The 22,772-nt window shown below is 34.2% G+C and overlaps 1 protein-coding gene across 1 annotated transcript in view; it reads left to right on the forward strand.

Annotated features, from left to right (window-relative positions):
* ASCC3 (activating signal cointegrator 1 complex subunit 3) overlaps positions 1-22,772 on the forward strand; it is a 246,623-nt gene that overhangs the window by 131,180 nt on the left and 92,671 nt on the right. The window contains exons 14-15 of the mRNA XM_027731475.2: positions 14,779-14,970; positions 15,302-15,526. Of these exons, the coding sequence (XP_027587276.1) occupies positions 14,779-14,970; positions 15,302-15,526 (417 nt within the window). The remainder of the gene's footprint in view (positions 1-14,778; positions 14,971-15,301; positions 15,527-22,772) is intronic.

Genomic DNA, 22,772 nt, shown 5'->3' on the forward strand with positions numbered 1-22,772 from the left:
GATGATTGTCCTAAGAGACTCCTATATTTTCAGACTGCTATACAGGTCTAGAGTTCATTGGTTCAGAATCAAGTATTTACTGATTACTGTCACATTTATAGATTTGACCGTTATAGCCCTATTTATTATTTTCTCCTACATGGTCCAGTTTCTTTAAATTTCAGATTTTCACACTTGTGGGAAAAGTAGACATTAAATGAAAACACAGATTTTTGAAACTAAAATTATTACAGAAATGGGTGGAAGGTCGCCAATAAAACTGACAACTATTAATAAGCCTGTAAAAGGAAAAATAAAGTGATAATTAAGAACATAAATAATATATCGGAAAAAAATCAAAATCTATAAGATGCTGTCCATGTCCAAATTCATATTCTAGGTAGAAACTTAATAGTTTTCATCATGAAACAGAACTAGTACTGGTAAGTAGTTGGAGACTAATTTAATCAGAAACAGTAAATAAGTTATTTCAGTTATGTATATATAAATTCTAACTATCAAAAGGGCTTTAATTTTGGGAGAAATATGTGACTTTAGCAAAATGATGTAACTATAGATTGGACATGGAAATCTCTCATTGGAATTCTTTTTTCAAGGGTTCAAAATATTGAAGAACAAAGCAAATTTAAAATACCTTCAAAATATTTTCCTAGTGTGGAAATAAATGTGTCTAAGAATAAGGGAGGTAAAACATACTAGTTACAATTTTAAGAAAACAAAGTCAATCGAGAGTCTTCTTTATTTCATTTTCAGTCAGTTTCCAACACTGAGCAATGAGAGCCACCTTGAGGCCGTACCTTTTACTGCATATGTATGATGCTGATTTTATGGTCGGTGAAAGGCCCTTGATCCTTGTTTTCAGAGCATGTTGAAGACTGAGAATTAAAAATAAATACATAAATACATTCGACTTCCAGGCATCTAGCCTGAGGTGCAGCTCTCTGCCTGACCTGAAGGATGGGTTCTTTATTTTTGTATGAAATTTCTGAGATAATTTTTTTCTTATTTCTTTCCTTATTCCTTTCTTTTTCTCTTCTTGCATACATTAATGGATGATAGGATAAAATACAAGACAGATAAGATACATATGTAATAATTATAATTTGTGATATACTTGTATAGTATATATATGTATATTAATATAATATGGACTGAGTTCACTGTTGCTTAAAAAAAAATTCTTGAACAATGCATGTTTTAGGAAGCTAAAAAATTTGACAATTTTAATCATTTATTTTTCTATATCTGTTAGTCATTGTTCTGATTACCAGAATAACTGTTAATAGTAAATATGAAAAAGCAGTATCTATATCTTTGAAGTTTGTATTTACTCTTGTGAAATATATGTATGAAATTTGCCTCAGGCATCAGAACGGGGATTATTTGGAGAAAATGCATGAGAATTAATTGATTACTCTTGAACACAGATTAGCAAAATAGCTTTATGAGTTTCTGTTTTTTTCTGGGGGAGAAATGTCTACATTTATTGTGACTTTAAAGGGGCTGATGTAAATATGGGAAGTCATCAGTTAAAGCAGCAACCTAGACTTCCCTGATTCGGTTTTCTGTAGTATAGGTATATACTGTGTTGTAATGGTGGAGGTTGAAACAGTACCAGTACTCTACAAAGCATTTTCTTTTGGGATTTTGAGGGGGTAGGGGTAAGGGATTTATGCTTACTTCTGATATTAGTGGAAACCTCTTTTCCTCTGTTGCTGAATTTGTTCTCAGGAACCTCAGACAACTTTGGGATCTCACAGTCAACTCATTTCATCAAACACAAAACTCTTCAATTTTACTCTCAAACTAAAAATTAAACCAATAACCACAGAAATTGCACAGATAAGAAAAATCACTTAACAACTCTTATCTTTTTTCTTATTAGGGAAAAAATGAGATTAACTAAGCATTTAATCCCATTATTTTTCTTACAACAACAGGTTCAGAACATTTCGGTTATGGTATGTCCTTATCAGCTTTGTCACATGGAGAAAAACTGTCTCTTGCCATACTTTTAAGTAACACTACAACTTGTACATCTGGTGATGCCAGATTCTGTGAATTTATTGCATCTTTTTGTCAATGGCAGAGAAAGGGCTATAAGAATGTAATTTTTTGGGGTGCATAATTATATTTGGAGTTTCTAACAAGTCTGAAATTAATGTATAATAAATAATGTCCCCTGAGTAAGTTGCCATTGTCATCAATAGAAAGGATGTAAAGTCTCTGTTCTTACTCTTATAATGATGTTCTTCAGTTCTGTTATGTTCACCATTTAAAACGTAGGATGATCTGATTAATTTTAATGTATGTGTATCAGAATAAGCAGAGATTAGTGTGAAGACAGATAATGTAAATTATAATTTGCTTGGAATATTGAGTGATAATTAAGAGTTATTAGTGATGTGTGCCATCTGGGAGTGTTGAGACAATGTCACCTGAGTCAGTTACAATAGAAATTTGAGGATTCAATTTGTCTTTTATTCTTTCCAGGATAATTCATGTTCATTAGTCTAAATTTGAAACATGAAGTGCTTTTCAGACTAAAATTATAGCACGTGGATTTTAGGAGACTGCATATAGTAACTACAAATATATGATGTGTCTGAGCCCCTGTTGTAGTTGGTGGAGTTCACTGAATTTCGCCAGTGGAGCCAAGAGCATGCCTGAGTTCAACCCTGAGCAGATATGGGGCAGTCAGGGAACAGAAATGCTGTACAAGCCCTGCTGCTTGATTCCCACTGACTGTGAAGGGTGCTCGGACTCCTGCAGATGTACAGATCTGTATGTAGACAGCTACAGTGTTTTAATCTCGGACTGAACCCTCTCATACCAAGCTGCTCTCAAGTGGCCTGTCTCAAATGGTCAGGCAGTTACTTTACTTTCTGCACCAGGCAGCATTAACCAGCCCTCTTAGCTTCCATACTTGCAGTATGCAGATGAAACAAATATAATGGAACTATCTATCTCAAATGATACCTCCTCAAAGAAGAAATACAGTAGGAAGTATGTTCTAGGTTGATCTCAAGCATGAAAAGGCTGTGCCAGGACTTAGAAGTCATCAGTCTGTTTCTATAGATATTATCAGAAACACTGTCTGGTAATATCAGAGAAAACAGGCTCAGTCAGTTTCCCTCTAGTGAGTGGTCACTGGGAATAGTAGAGGTAAGACCAGCATTATAGGTAAGCATAGCCCCCCTGCTTCCATTCTGTGTAAAATTTCTTTGACAACAGAATTGGCAATTCCATATTTGGATCTCAAAAATCAATTTAAAAATTAACTGATGCCTAAATACAAAATTAACAGGAGATACTTTCATTAAATGACTTTCAGATGTTTAGATGGGAATTTACAAAGTAAAATATTCTTATAATGTAAACCAGTTTCTAAAGATGAGTGTAGATATGATCACTAGCTTTACTTTGCAGTATGAATATGAGCCAGCAGTGTGCCCAGATGACCAAGAAGGCCAATAGCATCCTGGCTTTTATCAGAAACCATGTGGCCAGTAGGACTAGGGCAGTATTTGTTCCCCTGTGCACAGCACTGGTGAGACTGCGCCTTGAATCCCATGTTCAGTTTTGGGCCCCTCGCTACAAGAAAGACATTGAGTTGCTGGGGCGTGTCCAGAGAAGGGCAACAGAAGTGATGAAGGGTCCGGAGCACAAGTCTTATCAGGAGTGGCTGAAGGAGCTGGAGTTGTTCAGGCTGGAGAAAAGGAGGCTCGGGGTGACCTTATCACTCTCTACCTGAAAGGAGGTTGTGGCAAGGTGGAAGTCAGCCTCTTCTCCCAGGCAACTAGTAATAGCACAAGGGGAAATGGCCTCAAGTTGCATCAGGGGAGGTTCATGTTGGATATTAGGAAACATTGCTTCACCGAAAGGGTTGTCAAGCATTGGGACAAGCTGCCCAGGGAACTGGTGGTGTCTGCGTCCGTGGAAGTGTTCAAAAAAAGACTTGAACATGGCACTTTGCAATATGGTTTAGTGGGCATGGTGGTATTAGGTCAAAGGTTAGACTTGATTATCTCTGAGGTCTTCTTCATCTTCTGTGTATTTTATATTATTATTTATAAATTATTTTGTTTATGTTCCTTTTATATACAACATACATTTCATATGGGCTTTCAAAGTGCAAAATGAGAAAAATCAAGCACAACTAAAAGTTTTAAAAGTATATGTCACACTGATTCTCATTAAAAGTTTGTTCAGAGTGCAAGAGTCAAAGGTTCTTCACTCCTTTTTATTCTGATTTTAATTCATAATTCAGTATTACCATTTTGAAACCACTGAAATCTGATATCCTGGTGATAACCCTGTAGCGTGTATGTGTTACGTAACACTCCAAATATGATATTTGCCTTGGCACTGAACCATGGTCTGTGGTTCAGTTCTGCACAGTCAGATCAAGTGATTGTCTTTATCTAGGAAAGCTATTAATATGTCTTGAATGTGATTGCAGTGTTAGTTATAGAACTATTTTGTTTAGATAGCATTAGTTTTCAGTCTTAAAGTAGGGAAATAACTTTTTTATTGTTATATGTGACTTCAGTTATTTTTGTTACTTCAAACAATATAAAGATACTCTGTTCTAAAGTGTAATTTCTTCAAGGGGAATTGTATAGATGAATATATATACTAACAAATAAGTAAATAAATAATTATACACACTAATTTTAAGGCAAGTGTTGGCATTGTTTACTATTTGCTTTCCTCCTAGAGGCCGAACACTCCAACAGATACATGATATGAGTACAGCTTCTAGATTAAAAATTTTGCAAAGCCTTTTGAGATTAGTCTGTCTTAAAAGATGTCAGAGTTGTGAAATAAAAAGCATTTTTAAGGAGACTAAATGCGTGAAGGATATACTGACTTGAACAGATATGACTATTAATTGTACAGAAGAATGTTAATGTAATGAAAATGTTAAAGAAAGTGAAGCTCACAGTATGATATCTAACACTTTTGAACAGTCATTAGCATGAATGTATGCAAGATAAGTAAACAGTGTGAAAAATGAAAATTAATCAGGGTTGGAGAGGGACTGTGGATGCAAGCCACCCAGCAGCTCTCCACTCACCTGTTTTATGGTGCTGTGTTTAGTGAGAAACAAAGTCTCCTTACCTCTTCCCATAGCAGGTAATTTAGTCTCCATGGTATGTTTGATATGTGAGATATTTTCTTATATTTCTTCTGAGATCTATCTGCTCTGTGGTTAAGACATTTAAAGTTATCTTGATGAAGAAACTGCATATCCTGCTTTAAAATAATAGTGTAAGAATTACAATAGTTTAACAATAGCAAGCTCCTCGGTTTTTCAGAGGATTTCTAATCTGGTTTACAAACCCCAAAGCAGATCAATGAACTAACATCAAAGCAATCTTTTTTCTCAGATCTCTGCAAATGTATTATAAAAATTCCTTGAGCAATAAAATCAAGTATTTGCCCAAAATATCAGCCTTGTAGGGGAGGTGTATATGCTCGGTTAGGTACATGCTTAAAGAACTGTAGATGTAGAAAACAGTCTTTCAAAGCTACATTTAATTATACATAAATGTGTTCATCTCTGTGATTTCTAAACATTATGAAGCAATTATCTTGCAGGCTTCATGAAGTACAAAACATAATGTTAGTAAGTAACATAAAGTATTGGTACTATAAAGGCTGAATTTGAGGGGAGGTTTGTTTTGGATTTTTTTTAAGAGAGGAGGGTATTAAAACCTGATTTTTTTTTCAGTAGATAGAACTTGAAACTATAAAGGACCTCATAATTTTGTAGAGGTCTGTGGGAAAATACCCTACATTTGAACAGGATCTGGCTGTAAAATTAAGCTCTATGGAGGTGACTGTACAGTTTTTCTTTCAAGCATCTGCTGGTTTCCTCTGGCAGCAAACCTAATAGTTGCCTCAGTTTAGCTAACAATCTGTCTCTAAGTTTCCAAGTCTACTGGCCAAAAGCACACAGTAATATAAACCTTCTTGTTCTGTCACTTATTAGATGCTACTTCTGCGCCCTTCTAGGTGTATAAAGACATCATGTTACCTTTAAAACTGACTGTGAATGGTGTTTAATAATCCACAGGCTTCACAGTTCTGCACTGAGGTTGCAGAATTTGAGAGTAGCCTGCTAGTATTTTGGAGTAAAACTAACAAAAAAGACAACAGAGTTGTCAAAGGTGTTAGTAATAATCAGATGGCAGTGTTCATAATCAGTGTAAACCTTACAGATGTTGTTTCTAAGATGTAGATATATATTTTTGTCCTGAGGGTACAGTGGAAAAATTTATGAAGCAGTAAGGCAAGGAAATAATTCTGGGAGAGATAAGGTTATGAAAATCTGATGGAGCACACATTTGAGTTGGGACAAGGGCACAAGAAATTTAAAATTCATAGGAAAGCAGGTTTCACTGGTCCCACCACTTTTAAAGGTCTCTTGGTTTCAAGAGATTTTTTTTTTTTGTGTAAGTACTTTATCAAATAAAGTAATTAATTATCACTTAATATAATTAACCAGTTGTTACTATATGAACACTGCAAAATGAACATAATAAACATGTATAATCTTTCATATCCTGTAGAGAGTTCTGATAAGTGCTTGTCTTGTAAGATTTAACATTTGGGGACCCTGAACTACAAAGTGTTATTAAGGAATCTTTGAAATTCTTTTAAAATAGCAAAGACACAGGGAAAATAAAATGTCTGTACTTCTAAGACATGTTTAATATTAGCATACCAATAAAAAAAAGAAAACCTTTATGTGATGCTAATTACATCATGAATTTTCTTATGGGTCTTCATATCAGTGAAAAAAGCTTGGGTTTATGGTGCTGCAAATAGTCTGATGTTCCAGTTTGTTTATGTTTTTTTTGTTGAAGTTCAAGTTACATAGTTCAAATTATTTAATGAGCGGTGAGTATAATTGTAACATTTTTTAGTTTAGGAATTTCTACCACTTAATTATTGACTTGCGTTTTTTTTGTATTGTCTTCTTAGAATTATTATGGTTATTTTCTGTGCTATGTAGAGCAGAAGTTAGAAAACTGAAGAAACCAAGCCACAATACCAAATCAAAAGACATTTAATGCTTAGTGTTCATCTCTCTAGAGCTTATTTTCCTGGTTTAAGATAAATTTCAGCTTTTCATGGTCATACATAATGATGCTAGTCTAAAACTGTTTGAAAATACTATAAACTATTAAGTCATGTTGCACATTTCCAATTACCTATAAAACTTGTAAGAGAAATTCCATTTTTCTGGAGAATCCTCAGTGTGTCACTTTGCATAGCTGTGAAGTTGGGTGGACATTTGTGCTTTAATTATGAAATGAGAAATACACTTAATGTTCACAAAGTTTTTTTCTTGCTGGGTTAATAGAGTCTCAGTCAGTACAGTCTTTGAGAAGGAGTTGCACTAAAAGTCATTATGATATGTAATAAGTAATCTGCAGCAGTATTGGAAAGAACTTGAAAAGACTTTCTGCTTTCATTGTCTCAGACTGAAAATACATTCAGCGTTGCCATGGCTCAGCAGAAATGCAGTTTTAGGTATTACAAAGAAAGGAGGCTTTGTAATGATACTACATGTAGACACCATGCAGTATCAGTTTCCTGTTGAAGCAGAAATATTGAAATCTTTGCACAGTTAAGCACAGCAACAAAAGGTTTAACTAGGTCTCCAGAGGTTGTCAGTATTCAAAGTGAAACCACTACAAATTCATCCTTGCATGTCATCAAACTGTCTCTCTCTATCAATTTCTTTCCATGCTGTATATCTTCCCTACTGGCTAGTTTTCTAACACCATACTGAAAACTTCTGCTGTCAGCAAAACAGACCAAGATTGATGTTTTTCTCATCTGTGTACTCCAAGTGTTTAACAAATATGACAACAGAACTTACTGTCTCAACGGCTGGAGAAGAATAGATACCTTGCTGTGCTTTACATGTATCACACATCTGTTCCCAGAGAGAGAATGGTTGAATTATAAATTGATGAGAAAGCAAATAAGAGCTCTGCATGATTTTGCATGCAATTCAGAATTGTGATGTTATACAGTTAATTGTCTTAATTGATATGCATTTTGTGTTGTTGTTGTTAAACTGAAATGTTTTGACATTAATAAGATCAGTTAGATTAATAAGATTTGAGATTATTGAGTCACATATTGCTGTTCACTGTGACGTCCAGATTTTCATTATACTGAAGCAGTACAGAAATGTCTCTATATAATTTTTATTACACTTGCTATAAACAATAGCATGTTGATGATGCTTATCATTGAACAATATATGAAAAATACTATTATTTTTACTGATTCTCACTGAGAGGTGGAGCTTAAGGTGGGTCATTATAATGAACATTTCCTTTCTGTCTAAACCTACTGCTAGAGTTATTTTTTTGCTCTTAAACCGTTTTATCTGAGAATCAGTAATCCATTCAGTTTTAAGACAGGTACCACAGTCTGGCTTGAAGTGAAATGTTAGGATACTTTGGTCTATGTTCTAAAATTTTGGCTCAAGTTGAGATAATGTATTGTCTATACAAATAGTTCCTTTTTTTGCTTTATAACAGCTAGGGATTAAGTGAGTTAATCTGAAACTATGTCTACATCCTCCATGACTTGTAAATCCGTCATTTGTACATGGTCAGACTTGCATTCATGATTCTTTCATTCTTGGCTTGTCTGGCTGGCTCAAAAATGTAACATTTTAAACATTACTCTAAATTTCATAGCTTCTCTTATCAGTGAGGTTTGTAAACACTTCTATCTTATGATTTGTTGATTATAGATCTGAGGAATCACAGATTAAATGTTTACCTCATGTTCAAGCTTTTTAATCTGATTGCTATTCTTCATCTTCCTATGGAATATTTCATTCTCTATGCACCATGTAACTTTTTCAGTAAAAAAAGGTGGGGCTGCTGTGATGTAACAGTGTACTGTAAAAAGAACACACTGAATAAGGCAAGACATTTCTGGACAGCATACCAGCCCCTTCTTTAACTGGTAATCATCAGTCCCTAAGGTGCCAACTGGATGAAACACAGCTTTGTGGAATAAATAGGTTAGCATCTGTAATAAGACCAGGGCAATGGAAAAAATGTGCCAGAAATTTTGCCTTACGGTTCCTTTCTTTGTGAATCAAAAAGAGAATAAAAGTATAATTTATGGGAATTTTTTTAAAAACACTTCTGATTGGAGCAATCACACTACTCTCCTTTCTTTCTCCTTCAGAGGTATTTTTAGAGCACTTCACAGAACTTACTGAGGTGATATCATTAAATTGATCAGATCAGTAATTCATAGGTTTAAAAAATTCTGACTTTAATACAGTGAACTTAAATCTCCAGAGGGAGACAATTAGATTATTGACTCTTCTGGGAGACATTCAAACTGATTCACATTTGTTTGCTAGAATTACCATCTTCAAATACTGTTTTGCCAGGTAACAACTAATTATAACTCAGTAAAAGAGTAAGTGTTGAACGGAGGTATTACTTCAGGATAATGATACAAAATTAATAGTTAGATACATTAAAAAAGTGCAGATGTAGAAAATGAGTGTGCATACTTATTAAGTAGAATAGCATATTGGACAGCCTGCGTACCTCCAGAAATGATCTGCTAGGTCATGCATGTCGTCTTGGTGAGCAGAGCTCTTGGTAGTCTTTGGGTTCTTCACGGGAACCAGCTGCAGTGAGTGAAGCTACTGCTGCTGCTGTTCCCAGGAAAGAGCAAGGAAAATAATGTGACTGCGTATCAACACAGAAGCTGGATCAAATGTATTGAACTGTTGGGTATCTTTTGAAAGTGACTGATTTATAACTTTACAGAAGAGCTTCATGACAAATTGTTTGTCTCTGATTTAGTGTATTACTATGTGTATTAGTACTATAACTAAGTACTAATAATTTTCCTGTTCCTTGCTGTTTCTCAAGCAGTATGAAAGGTAATACAAGATAAGGACCAATTGTTTAATATGTTTTAATTACAGAAATATAGTCAGCTTTTAAATCCTTCAGGAAAAAATTATTTAAAAGTGAATTCCTTGTTTCTGTAATAAAATAAGAATTTAATCTTAGTTACCCCATAACATGCCACTTCATCCTTGTCCTAGAAAAAGCTGCTAATAGCTTAGTTTTTATGTAGACAGTACAAGTGGAATAATACAAATAACAGTTCTACTTCATAAGAGAACAGTCCTCAGGTAAAATCATTGTAGCTCAAATACATTCCTTTTTTCTCCCTTTAGACTCCAATCTGTATTTCTGCATGTTCAGTTTTTTGATAAACTGTCAGATAGTGCTACTGCTTATCTTTCATGGGTTAGTATTTTGGCTAAGTTTCATGTACTTACTCTAACTAATATTAAGGAGTCTCATGTTTTTTCCCCTGTAGCAAGAAATTATTATATTTTGAATTCATATTTAAATAAAAAAAAAACCTTCTTATGATTTTATTTACACTGTCTAAGTTTTGGTCTTACCCCTTTGAAACAGCAGTTGGAAATAATAATAAAACTTTTATGTATGTAGATAAATTAATAGGCAATATGAATATAGTAAATTCTGAAGACCAAAAATGGTGAATGATCATGCAGTCCTTTGATCATTTCTTTCCATTTCTCTGAGACCTAGATTTTATATTTAAGGAACGGGAATAAACCCATGGATGGACTCTTCAACTTCCCTTTCCCAGTTGGCCTTTACTTCCAGAGTAGATGGGCAACTTCTTCCAGCTTACCTTGATCTCATAAGCTTTGAAAGGCAATCAGTATTTTTTAAATGAACCAGCAGAGCAGATTCAGCAGTATCATTAACATGAATAAGGCAGAGGAGGCTTTTATCCTGTTGGGACTTAAAACAGTTTAGAAGTTCAGCCTATGAATTACATTTTTTGATGTCTTTAGGAAAGTTACAGATCAGTTGTTTTGTATATAATTGACTTGTATTCATCACACAGTAGTAGTACAATTAAAACTGCTCTTCATTGAAGGATGCAACAAAAGATACCTTACTTTCTTTGGTTTAGGTATCTGTGGTGTCTGTGCTGTCTGAGCACCAACACTCATCAAATGAGGCTAATGAGGCCTCAAAATTAAGAGCTAGTACTTTGCAGGGTGTCAGGACAGTACAGAGAATGAAGGATGGGAGTAAATTGCTCAGAATTGCTCAAACCAGTGAACAAATATAATGGTGCATTCTGAACAAACAGCAAGTGCTGCCCTATTGTGAACTCAACAGAAAGGAAATTAAAATGATTGAATCATATGGTCACAAGCATGAAGTTTTGCTATAGTAAGGAGATCGTCAGAAAAATGCTAGAATAGACTGTGCCAGTTTCTATTATTGAACGAAAATGCATCAGTCAAAAACTGTGGTGTTAGTGGGAAAAACTACCAACATTCAAAATCGCAAACAATGTCTTCAAAATGAGGAAGCAGAAAGGAAAAATAATTTACAGAAAAAAAAATCCTGGTAATTAATGGTGATGTATTTTATCTGTCTGAGAAAGTGTAGCAACTGGAGATCTACAAAAAAGACATAAATTCATGTGTCACTTATAAAGAAGTAATTTATTGGCAGCTGCTTCTCATAATCAAGTTTTATTAGTCTTTTTTACTTGCTTTTTATATACAATAAGAAAAAAGGTATCTATAGGCCTATTAAAAATTTCTTTCTTTGGTTCACAGCATCAGTATTTCAGACAAAAAGCATGCAGCTTATAGTTCTTTTGATAGCTTTGTGATACCAGATGCATGAAAAGGGTAAGGAAGGGTGTTGTCTTTTGTAAGTCTTTAGCTGAAATACCCTAAAGTTTGGTTAATTTTTTTTCTTCTATGTATGCATCATTTCTCGTTAAAATTAAGCAGGACATTTTTCTATGTCTAATTGTGACATTTTTATTGTGTCAGTCAAAAACTGAAAGAAATTCAAGACATTTAAAGAAGAAATATAGGTGGCAGCAAGTTAAACTAGGAATTTATTTAACATACTGTTTTAGATGCACGCACACTCGTAAGCAAAGGTCATAAATCTGCAGCCCTCTTGAGCAATAAGGGAGGGGAAAGAAAATCAATTCTAATCTGGAGACCAGTGCTAGACCTCATAATAACAACTTCTCCATACACCTGAGGCACTTAGTAACATTTTGTATAAATTTTAAGCAAAACCTTTTAGTCTGTAATAGAAAAAGGGGGAAGCAGTATAACTTTTTATAGTTTACTTCCTTTATTTAGTAGTTGTTAGTTTTATTGTCTCTGCAACCATTAACATCCAGATTTAATAGAATAACCCTACAATTCATTGCCACAAGGGCTTAAAAGGTTTACTTGCAAATATGTTGCCGTTAAAGGATGTACTGTGTGAGCAGTCTTTCAAGCCATCACTGAGATATGGGATTTATTTTTTTATTTTATTTTGTCAAGTGTAGCTTTATAAAATTGGGTTATGTCATTGTTCTTGAACTAACTTGCCTTGTATCTTAGTAATTTAAAGTGACCACAAATTTATAGAAAGAAAATTAATTTGATTTCTGTGCAGTTAATAGAATCATGCAGAATAATTAGTAATTTTATTTCTTTGGCATTTGTTTTTTTTTTTCTGTGTCAAAAGTGGGCGGTGTTTTTTTATTAAAAAAAGTTCATCATCTTCTGTTTTAAGAAAAAAATATTTCATGTATTTCTAAGCTGGTTAATGTGTAACCTGGAAGTCTGGCACTACACAGATTCAATAAATGAACAGACAAAACCTGTGCATATTAAATATTTCAAATATGTTGTTTTAGAATATCTGATAGATTTTAGAAGCATGTGGACATTCTTTCTAAATGTAACTTAATGGATTTAGGTGTACCTACATATTTTTAAACAGTTGGTTAATCTTAAGCTTGTAAGTAATTGAATTACAGTCAGACTAGCATTGCCATATATAAATGTTTTCTGTCACAAACTCTTCTCCTTCCTCTTCCTTTTGCCTGTATTCACAAGTTCCTTTCTCTCAAATTGGTGAAACTGTACTTCCTAAAACCATTTACAAATACAGTTTCCTTCTATCTATGGTACACAATTTTAGTATTCTTATTTTTCCATCAGTGTATTGCCCTGTATTTCAATCACATTAAACAACATAATCAATCAAGCTACAAACAAAGGTATGCAATTTTTAAATTGTGGAGATTTGAGAGCAAGATTTGACTTTTTCAGCTAAGATTACAATATTTAAAGTGTAATTAATCAAATAGAAAGATTTACTTTATTTAAGAGAAAAGCTAATTACGTTGTTAAATGCTTACACCACATTCCAAATGTAATCAATCTGGGTCACAGGTATTCTCAGTGAATTTTCCACAATCTTCCATGAGATTCCCTATTGATAATCAATAAATGCAAACTTTGGTGCATCTGTGTTCTTTATGAAATACTTGTTTCCATTTGTTAGCTCTTAAAGAATAAGCTTCATGAACTGCAGAGCCACTTTCTCAGTTTCTTATTTATTCATTTTCAAGCACTACAGCAGTTAATTAAATTTGCCAAAAAGTCATGTGTAGTTTAAAAGCTGAGTTTGATTTCCTTTAAATGAATAGTAAATAATTACTGCTAAAGCAGGAAAGATCAGATATGGAGAAGCTGGATAATTGAGAAACTGAGAAATGTGTTTTTCCTATAATTTTTTTTTTCATGTCCTCCTTTATAATTGCATTCCCATCTCCTTATTTATTTCTGTGTTTGCAGAGATTTATTGTTCATGTTTGGCAGCATGCCAGTACTCTGAACCATATTTTGCTTTGCTTTACCCACTCTGTATCCCATAAATCAACTTTTCAGTGGCTGTGTGTCAGGTACCGGTAAATGTGAAGATATGATAATATCAACAACAATAATAATAATAATCTGAATTTATTTGGAATTAATTCACTATAACATACAGGGCTGAAAATACAGTGAGAGTCAAAGACTACTTAACCTTCCTGTGATCTATGGAAAAGTGGAGATTCTCTGCTGACAAAGAAATCTGGTTTAGAGAAGTATTAGAGTCACCATTACCATTATGGTGTCATATTTAGCAGCAATCGACTTTAGGAGGCACTGAGTGCAGCAGCTAGGAATGTGGAAGAGATGGGAGGAGAGGTGTTTGTGTCGAATCAGGGAAATTAATTTTTCATAACTTAGGGTCAGTGTTCAGTTTAGGTGAAGCACGATAAAGCCAGCACCCAGAAATAATACTCAGAGACCTCAGACCCTGTGGGAGGCTGGAGGACTTGAGGTTTTGCAGTCTTAGATCCCAGCCTCCTATGCATGAGGAAGGTAAAAACGAGGGGTGGATGAACAGTTTGATTCCACTGTGCCCCACTGATGCAATGGCTGGTAAAGTATAGTGTGTGGCCTGCTGCCTTAAGCCTGTCTTAGCCACCTACAGAGTCTGAAAGAATTGCTTTTAAGGAAAAGTGATACGTGAGTTCTCAGTTTCAGTGTTACTCACTATCAGTAAACTTGGGTCTCTGTTTCAGTGAAGTAATACTTTAGTACAAGGATTAAACTTCTTACAATTTTTTACAATCTTTTAAACAATTATGCGTATTCTTTGGAAAATAAACATAGAAAAATTCATTTATATAAAACTCTGATATATTGGTGTTGATGAAAAATCTGACATGATAGGAATAGTTTCTTTCCTATGACTCACAATAATATTCAATTTTTTCCCTGTAGTTTTTTAATACAATACTTCTTGTTCTGTAATTGGAAGTGAATTTAATTATTTTTCTTGTCCACTCTAGGTACAGAGATCCAGAAATAAGCAGTTACGCGAGCTGTTTCCAGATGGATTTAGTATTCATCACGCAGGAATGCTGCGGCAAGACAGAAGTTTAGTTGAGAACTTGTTTTCTAATGGACACATCAAAGTCCTAGTTTGTACAGCTACACTCGCTTGGGGTGTCAATCTGCCTGCTCATGCTGTTGTTATTAAGGTAAGAGCTTTCCCTACTCTGCAAACAGGTTGTCTTTTTAAAAAAAAAAACCTGTAAAGGCATATAGGTAGCAAGATCTTTATTGTGAGTTTCAGACCTGGAGGGGAAATATCTGATTGACTCGAAATGTTATTTATATCTCATTAAACTGATTCTCTCCAGTGGGAGTCTAGTTTGTATAGTAAAGATTTAAATATATCAAAGATTAGGAAAGGATTAGTTAAAGTACACTTCTGAAATCATGCTATATTTGCCTAATTTCAGTATTCAGCTCATCAGGATTATATTCATGTGTATTTATGTTAATTTTTATTAACTTTTCCTCAACCAGGGAACACAAATATATGCTGCAAAAAGAGGCTCCTTTGTTGACCTTGGAATTTTAGATGTCATGCAGATATTTGGTCGAGCTGGACGGCCTCAGTTTGACAAATTTGGAGAAGGCATCATTATTACAACTCATGATAAACTCAGTCATTACTTGACTCTTCTTACTCAGCAGAATCCAATTGAAAGCCAGTTTCTTGAAAGCCTTGCAGACAACTTAAATGCAGAGGTAACATTTGATTCATTTAGAGAAACTAGCAAACTTTAAAGGGTTGACATTATTTGAAACAAAAATGCCATATTTTCATTGTATATATTTTATTACTGTTATTCTGTAGGTGTGTATGATTAAGAGGAGTGAACTGTTACATATGTGCAAATGTGGGACCTTTTACAAAAGGCAGTAGGTATTCGAATTAGGATGGGGGGTCAAAATACCATTAAGATAAAACTGTAGAAACACAACATTTACCTTTTAAGAAGTGCTGCATTACAATTTAGTAAGCATTCTGCCTAACTGAAAATTAAAATCCACAAAAAATTACTGCCTGTCTTTCTGTGTATAAACAAATTCATATATTTGACTGCAGTACAGGAACAATAATGTACTTGGCTTGAACTCTTTTTTCAAAGGCACTGGACATTTTTTCAGTTAAAGTCAAGCAGTTCAGCTAAACTGAAATGTCCAGTGACATAAAAATGATTATCCCTTTGAAAGATGTATTTGGTCTATTAGGAATAGTCTTTTTAAGATGCTTGATCATTTTATCTGCATAATTCTTAAATGTTTGTTTATTTTGCTTTTCATGACTTTGAAGTCTATGCATTATTGAGTCATAAATAATCATTTCAAGAGGCTATTCTGAAAAAGAGCAGAAATTGATACAGTGACCTTTGAAAAGGTTGAGATTCATTCCTTGATTCTTTACAAATCACAGAGTTTGATCATTCATGGTTTTGGATGTTTGATTTTTTTCTTTTAAGGGGTTTCTTCATAAGTTGTTTCTTCAGTTCCTGTTAACGGAAAAAATCTCTGCCCAGGTACAGTCATACATCAAACACAGAATAAGGTTTAACTGTATTCCAAGTATTTCCACACACAAATGTAGGGGAATGAAAATATTGACACCTGTCTGTGCTCACAGCTCCCCCTCTTTACCTCAAGGCCCTGGAATGGTCTGAGAACAAGGAGGGAGAGAGAAATTGATCTCCCCCAGAACATGACACACAAATGTAATTAAAAGGAGACATTCGTAATTTTCCAATTTCTCTTTCTACCTCAAAGAAAAGAGGAAAAATAAATGGAAGGCATACATGCCATGGGCAGATGTACTGCTCTCAATCCTTTCCTTCTGACAACACTTATGAACCTGGAGATAGACACCTCTGAATGTTCTCTAAGTGGAACTGGATGGATATTCAGTTATTTAAAATTGCATAACAGCAATTTACACATTAGCAGTAATAATTTAAATCCTAAAGATTTGTTGGTTTTGAAGGGCAGAATTACCTGTGTTATTATTCAGCACCCTGATAAGTCAGGAGAGAGAGATCTCTACCTTTTCAGGAGGAAAGAATCCAGCCAGATTTCATAGAAAAGCTTTGTTCATTTTCTTGAGATAGACAAAGTAGATGAGGAAACAAGAGTGGGACAGTCTTTCCTTCACAGCAAAGGATTTTTCTACCTTTTTATTTTTTTAATATTAGAAATTTAGTCCTCCTGTTTCACAGAAGGCCTTCAAGTTAGTGAAGAATTACAAAGACAGTAAAATAATAAGTCCCTGTTGTGAACTGGGTCAGAGAAGATCTCTATGATTGACATACTGTGAAAAGCACATGGAATAGCTATATTCTGTTTTTCTTTCAGGCTTCATCTGTATTGCTCAAACAGTCCTAAAAGGTGTGTGGATGTGCAGGTGTGCCCACCTGTCTTATATCAGGAATTTCAAGAGCTCCAGCATAAAAGCTGGCTTTTGTTTGGAAAATGCTTTACTGAGATACCGTAAAAAATCTTGCTGGTTAGTTTAGCAAAAGAAATTCTCAAAGGCGGTACAACAGCTCTCTATAACTAACTGGCATAAGAAGTAAATAAGAAAAAGAAAAAAAGATAATTTTGACCAATGGCAATACAAGAATTAATCACCCTGCTCATAAATAGGGCTGCCTGAAATGTAAGATCTGGAACAGTCTAACAGTAGAGGACATGCAGGAAGTCTGATTTTTTTCTATGCTGAAAATTTTTATAGTAAGTGATGGTATGAAAGATGTGATTGTATATGAAGAATTGAAGATTTGACTTGTTGAACCAGGAGTCCCAATCCTATTCCATTCCTCTCACTGAGAATGCTTAGCTGAGAAAGTATGAGATGTAAGCTATTAATTTTCAATGTGTGATATTCTTTAGAGAGATAGAGGTTTTTAATGGGGAGCATGTTGTTCCTCTGATCTGAGCTGTAATTTCAAAATGCACATATTGTCCAGCAGGGCCAGAAAGTTGATTTTTTTGTTGTTGTGTTGGTTTTTTGTTTTGTTTTTTTGTTTGGTTTCTTTTTTGGTTTTGTGTTTTTTGGGGTCTTTTGTTTCATTTGTTTGTTTTGGGGTTTTTTTTTGTTTTTACATATTTGATTATAATTACACTTCAGGATTCTTCTTCCCTTCCTTTTTTTCCACTGTGAAGATATTTTAAGTGCAAGGTATTTATTTTACAGGAAGTATTTAGAATGTCTTAACAAAATATAGTTTAGCAAATGTTCGATTCTATCTTGTTTGTTTCAATATGTTGCTGTACTGGATAGAAAATTAAGGTGCCAAAATGCTGCTAGCATTGACTTTGGTGCAGTTAGGACCAAAAAATAACACTAAAGGTTGAACAGACCTGGTTGGTTGTTAGGGTATAAAACTATCTTAATTTATCTCAGGTTCGTGATTTCAACAGAAGTTTTCAAAGGTGGTAGCATCTTCTCTTTATTTTCCCCTCTTTTCCCTGCATTTAATAGTAAGTACTCATCTATCTTAAATACTGTTAAAAAAAAATATCATTGAGACTTGGAAAGGTAAATACCATTCTCTCTCATCAGGTGAGTTTGACCAAATGGATACTTAAGGAAGAAGGAAAAAAGGCATAAAAAAGCAAAATATTCAAGGGAGGAATGGCTCTGTGAGCTTAGAATAGTAATGTTAGCAGCAATTATAAAACAGTAAATGTCCAAATGCAAAACAATTAGTTGCAGCATTTTTAGATAAGACTGACAACAGTAAAAGCAATCTTACTCATGAAGCTTTGTTTAGGTTTTTACCTAAAAGGGGAAGAATTTATTTTTCTGGAGAAGTACATATTTCAACTGAGGAGTTTATTTTGAAATGTGTACAAGTTACTGAAATTCTTTCCAGGAAGAGAGGAAATCTCAATAGAAATTTAGTAACTTTTAACAGTATTGAGTAGTTCTCTGAAAACTATTGCTAGAAGACACTGCAGAAACAACTTGGTTATATTGAAGGTGTAAAATTAAGAAGTTAATCCTCCTGCTTTATTAAAATAATAGAACAAAATAAGAAAAAAATAATGGAATAGAACAATGATTCCTTTCGTAGTAGGTAGTCACCTAAACTTATCCAGTCAAAGAGATATATTGGAAATATGTGATGTACAGTATAATAAAAATTACTTCTAAGTGCAGCACTTCTACCACAGGATTTGGAGTATGACAAAAAGTGCAGAAAACAGACAAAGTAGTTTAGATAGAATTTTTTTTTCCAGGTTTTATGTAATTCTAGTGTTATCTGAAAAAAACAGTGTACTCAAGGCTTTAAATTACAGAAGATTCCATAGCTGCAGTGCAGTTACAGCAGCAGATGATGCAGTCAGAATTTACTTAATCATGATAAATGATTGTTAGTAGAATGGAGTAGAATTGTTAGTAGCAATGGAGTACAATAGAATAACAAAGGCATGAAACCAACATCTGATATGTGTGATGTTACTTATTCTTCTGTCATAACATGCAGGAAAAATTAGTGCCTACCAGATTATTGAAGAACAAAACTTTGAGCACTTACAAGGAGCTATTGTGTTAGCATTTTTTGGAAAGTAACTTCATCATATCCTTATAATTGGAGTCAGTCTAATCTTCTGTATATGCTGATTTGATCTAAGTTAGTGGAATCATCTGAGAAGTATACAGGTGGTTCAGAAATTGTGATGTTTATCTGGAGATGACTATTCCAATGGGCTACAGCATTCTGGAAAAAAAACCACATTTTAAAACATACCATTTTATTTATCAATAGGTAGTCTTAGGAAGCACATTCAATTTTGGTCATCCTCTGTCCCTTTGACGGTAACAATAGCACAGTGTGGACACAAAATACTGACTGATTTGATACAGAAAACAAGACAGTATGCTGATAACCACTGTCATCTTTTCCATAACAGAGCCTTGTTAGCACCAGGAAATCTACACTTACGTATAATAAAACAACATATTGTAGGATCAGAATCTGCTTTTATTACAAGTCATTTAGGAAATCTGAATGCTTATACTCTAGTTGTAAAGAGAAACAAATTAAAGGCCGGAAGCACTCCTGAATTATTTAAACTCATAATTTATTATGGATGTATCAGTAGCTGAAAGAAGGGCTAGTAAAATGAAGGCAGCAGTTGAAACTATGGGAAGATTCTATGTTTGCACAAGAATATGAAACTGCTTTTGTCTAGACCAGGTCTCTTGGCAGAAATAGGTAGATGATAAGAATGATTCAGATATTTGAGGTAATACAATATATAATCCCAGCCACACAATTCCTAAGTGGAATCAAGAGCCCTGAATTTTGTACTTAGGTTTATGTTGCACAGGAGAGAAAATTTCACAGGAGTGCAAAAAAATTGCAGCATTTCTAATCCCCATTTCAAAATTAATTTCCCAGAAGTGGAAAATTTTCAGAGAGGATGGGCAAAGGAATAAATCAGCTTCTGTGAAAGGAGCACACCAGTTTTACTGCATGCTTTAGGCGAGAACAAAGGCAAATCAAGATTATATGACAGAGTTTTTTGAAGTAATGAATGATATGGCAAAAGATCTCATCTGTTCTGGGCCAAGAACCAGGAAATATTGTCTGGGATGAGCAAGTTTAGAGAACACAAAAGGATGTCAGCTGGGTGGTTAGACTGTGGAACCCTCTGCAGGGAGCTGTATCTAAAAAGAATAGTTAAAAAACTGTCCAGAAGTGGAATAAAAATCCATTGAAGGATATCAAATGCAAAGGCAACCCCTTTAACTAAAGACTTTGAAATGTAAGAGTTTAAGAATTTGGGATAACTTTATGTGTTGCTTGTTCCTCATTGCCACCTTTTGCCCTTCAGCATTTGCTGTTATCTAACCTGAGACAGCATGCTGGCCTTGCTGTTAAGAGAGCTACAGTGGGTAAACCTGAAATACTCACAACTTCATTGAATTGACACCAAAATTAAGACTTTGAGTGTGTATGTCAGCATCAATCCACTGAGAATTCTCTCCTGCAGATCTGAGTTTTGGTTCAGATTTGTGGATTTTTTTCTGCTAAAAATCAGCAGAAGAGTAAATGGTCAGTGATGATCTACACAGACCCTTTTCCTTTTTTTGCTGAAGTTCTGCTACTGGGCATAATGGAATGTAAAAAGGAATAAAATAAATGGTTAGGGTACTTAGTTGAGAGGAGTGAGCTCTGGGTCAGTTGACCAGCTGGCAAACAGAAAATACCTACGGCTGTATTTTCTGGAAATACAGGAAGAAAGATAAGATGCAGGGGATGTGGTTTAATTAGACCATAAACTTTAACTTATCTGGGAACTATCATCAATAGCTCATACAATGCAGGTCACCATTCCTTCCGTAATCATTTCCACCCGATAGAGCCCTCCCAGACATCCGCAGCTGGACTCCAGCTTGTTGCTGGGATGAATTTTTTCCCCTGAGAGGTTAAAAAATGATTTGCAGTGCTGGACAGTAGGGATGCCTTCCCCAGTGTGTGTGCCTTTACTTGCACATGCTTATGATTTTGTTCTGAAGACCGGAACATAGAAGGTGGTGACTTGTTTAGTTTGGACAAACCTCTTAATCTATATTTTGCCTTGAAAGAATGGGTTCTCAGAAGAGACAAAGAATTTCTTCAGAGCCTTTCCTAAGTAAATCACTCAGGAACTGTGTGACTGAATGGCTAATCTGGGTATGAGGCAAAGCATAGGAGATTCTGTCTCTCTTGGGACAATTCTAGTAACATTAAGAAATTATTTCAAAAACTGTACAGGAGTAAGACCACAGTCACTTCAGATGCTGAAAGAGCAATTCAAAATACACTGGTTTCCAAAGCAAACAGAAAATTGCTTATTAGGTTTTTAGAAAGTTTCCTTGCTCTCTTGCGTTAACAACAAATACTTGATTCATATATAAATTTTTTTCTTTGTGTAATCTGACTCAATTATTGCAGCCATATTATATTTATAAAAAAGACATATCTATATTTTAAAAGGACAGTATATTGTTACATGATAAATTCTATATGTTATCAGTAGCATTTTTATGTGCTTTTTCTAATCTGTATAGAAATATCAGAAATAAAAAACTTCATTTTTTCAAAAAGTGCCCCTCCAAAAGCCATGCTACTTATATCTGTTTGCACTTTTTGGAAAATCAATATCATTCAACTTGATAAAGTGTGGGGCATAGCATTGGTGGGAAAAAAAAAATTTTAATGAATGCTCAGTGATGGCAACATCAGCCATGGAACAATTAGTCGAAATTTTGTGATGCTGATTATTGTTTTCATTTAAAATTACACAGTGAATTGAATTAATATAGTACATTTATTTGTATTTGAACGGTGAAAAATAAAAAGCATTTTATGACAACTGGTACAATCAGTCAATACAATGTCAATATAGTAAATATTTCTACTCATTGATTATTCCATCTGTATCTAAATGCCTATTACATGGTTGAGGAAATGCTGGGAACTTCCATCATTCATGCTATTTTAACAAAGGATAAATTTTCAGTCCATAAGAACTTTACTTGAACACTAGATGGCAGCAAATATTTAGAAATTGCTTTGGGTTTTTTTGTATCTGCATATTGTCTGAAACCCAATTGTATTTCTCAACCACTTTTTTCCAATAGTTTTGCTTTTAACTTATGAAAATAATTAATAAGAATAGAATAGCAGTAGAATGAGATATTTGAACAAATGAAGCAAAAAAAGTGAGGTGTTTATTTTTTTTAATCATCAGACTTCACTGTCCTCAGTAATGAGAATATTAAGTTTTCCCGATTGTGAAAGTGATTGTTGAAAATGCTACTATTTGACTATGTTGTTACACTATTTCAGGTTCTATGTTGTTACTGTTTCAAGTTGTGTACTGGAAGATATTTGAGTCATGGAAAGAAGCCAAATGTTGAAAATAACCTGGGTACAAATTGAGTAATAGTAACCTGTGGGCTGTG

Source organism: Pipra filicauda, unplaced genomic scaffold (assembly GCF_003945595.2).
Source record: "Pipra filicauda isolate LSUMZ 115617 unplaced genomic scaffold, ASM394559v2 scaffold128_size5466820_pilon, whole genome shotgun sequence".
Lineage (NCBI taxonomy): Eukaryota > Metazoa > Chordata > Aves > Passeriformes > Pipridae > Pipra > Pipra filicauda.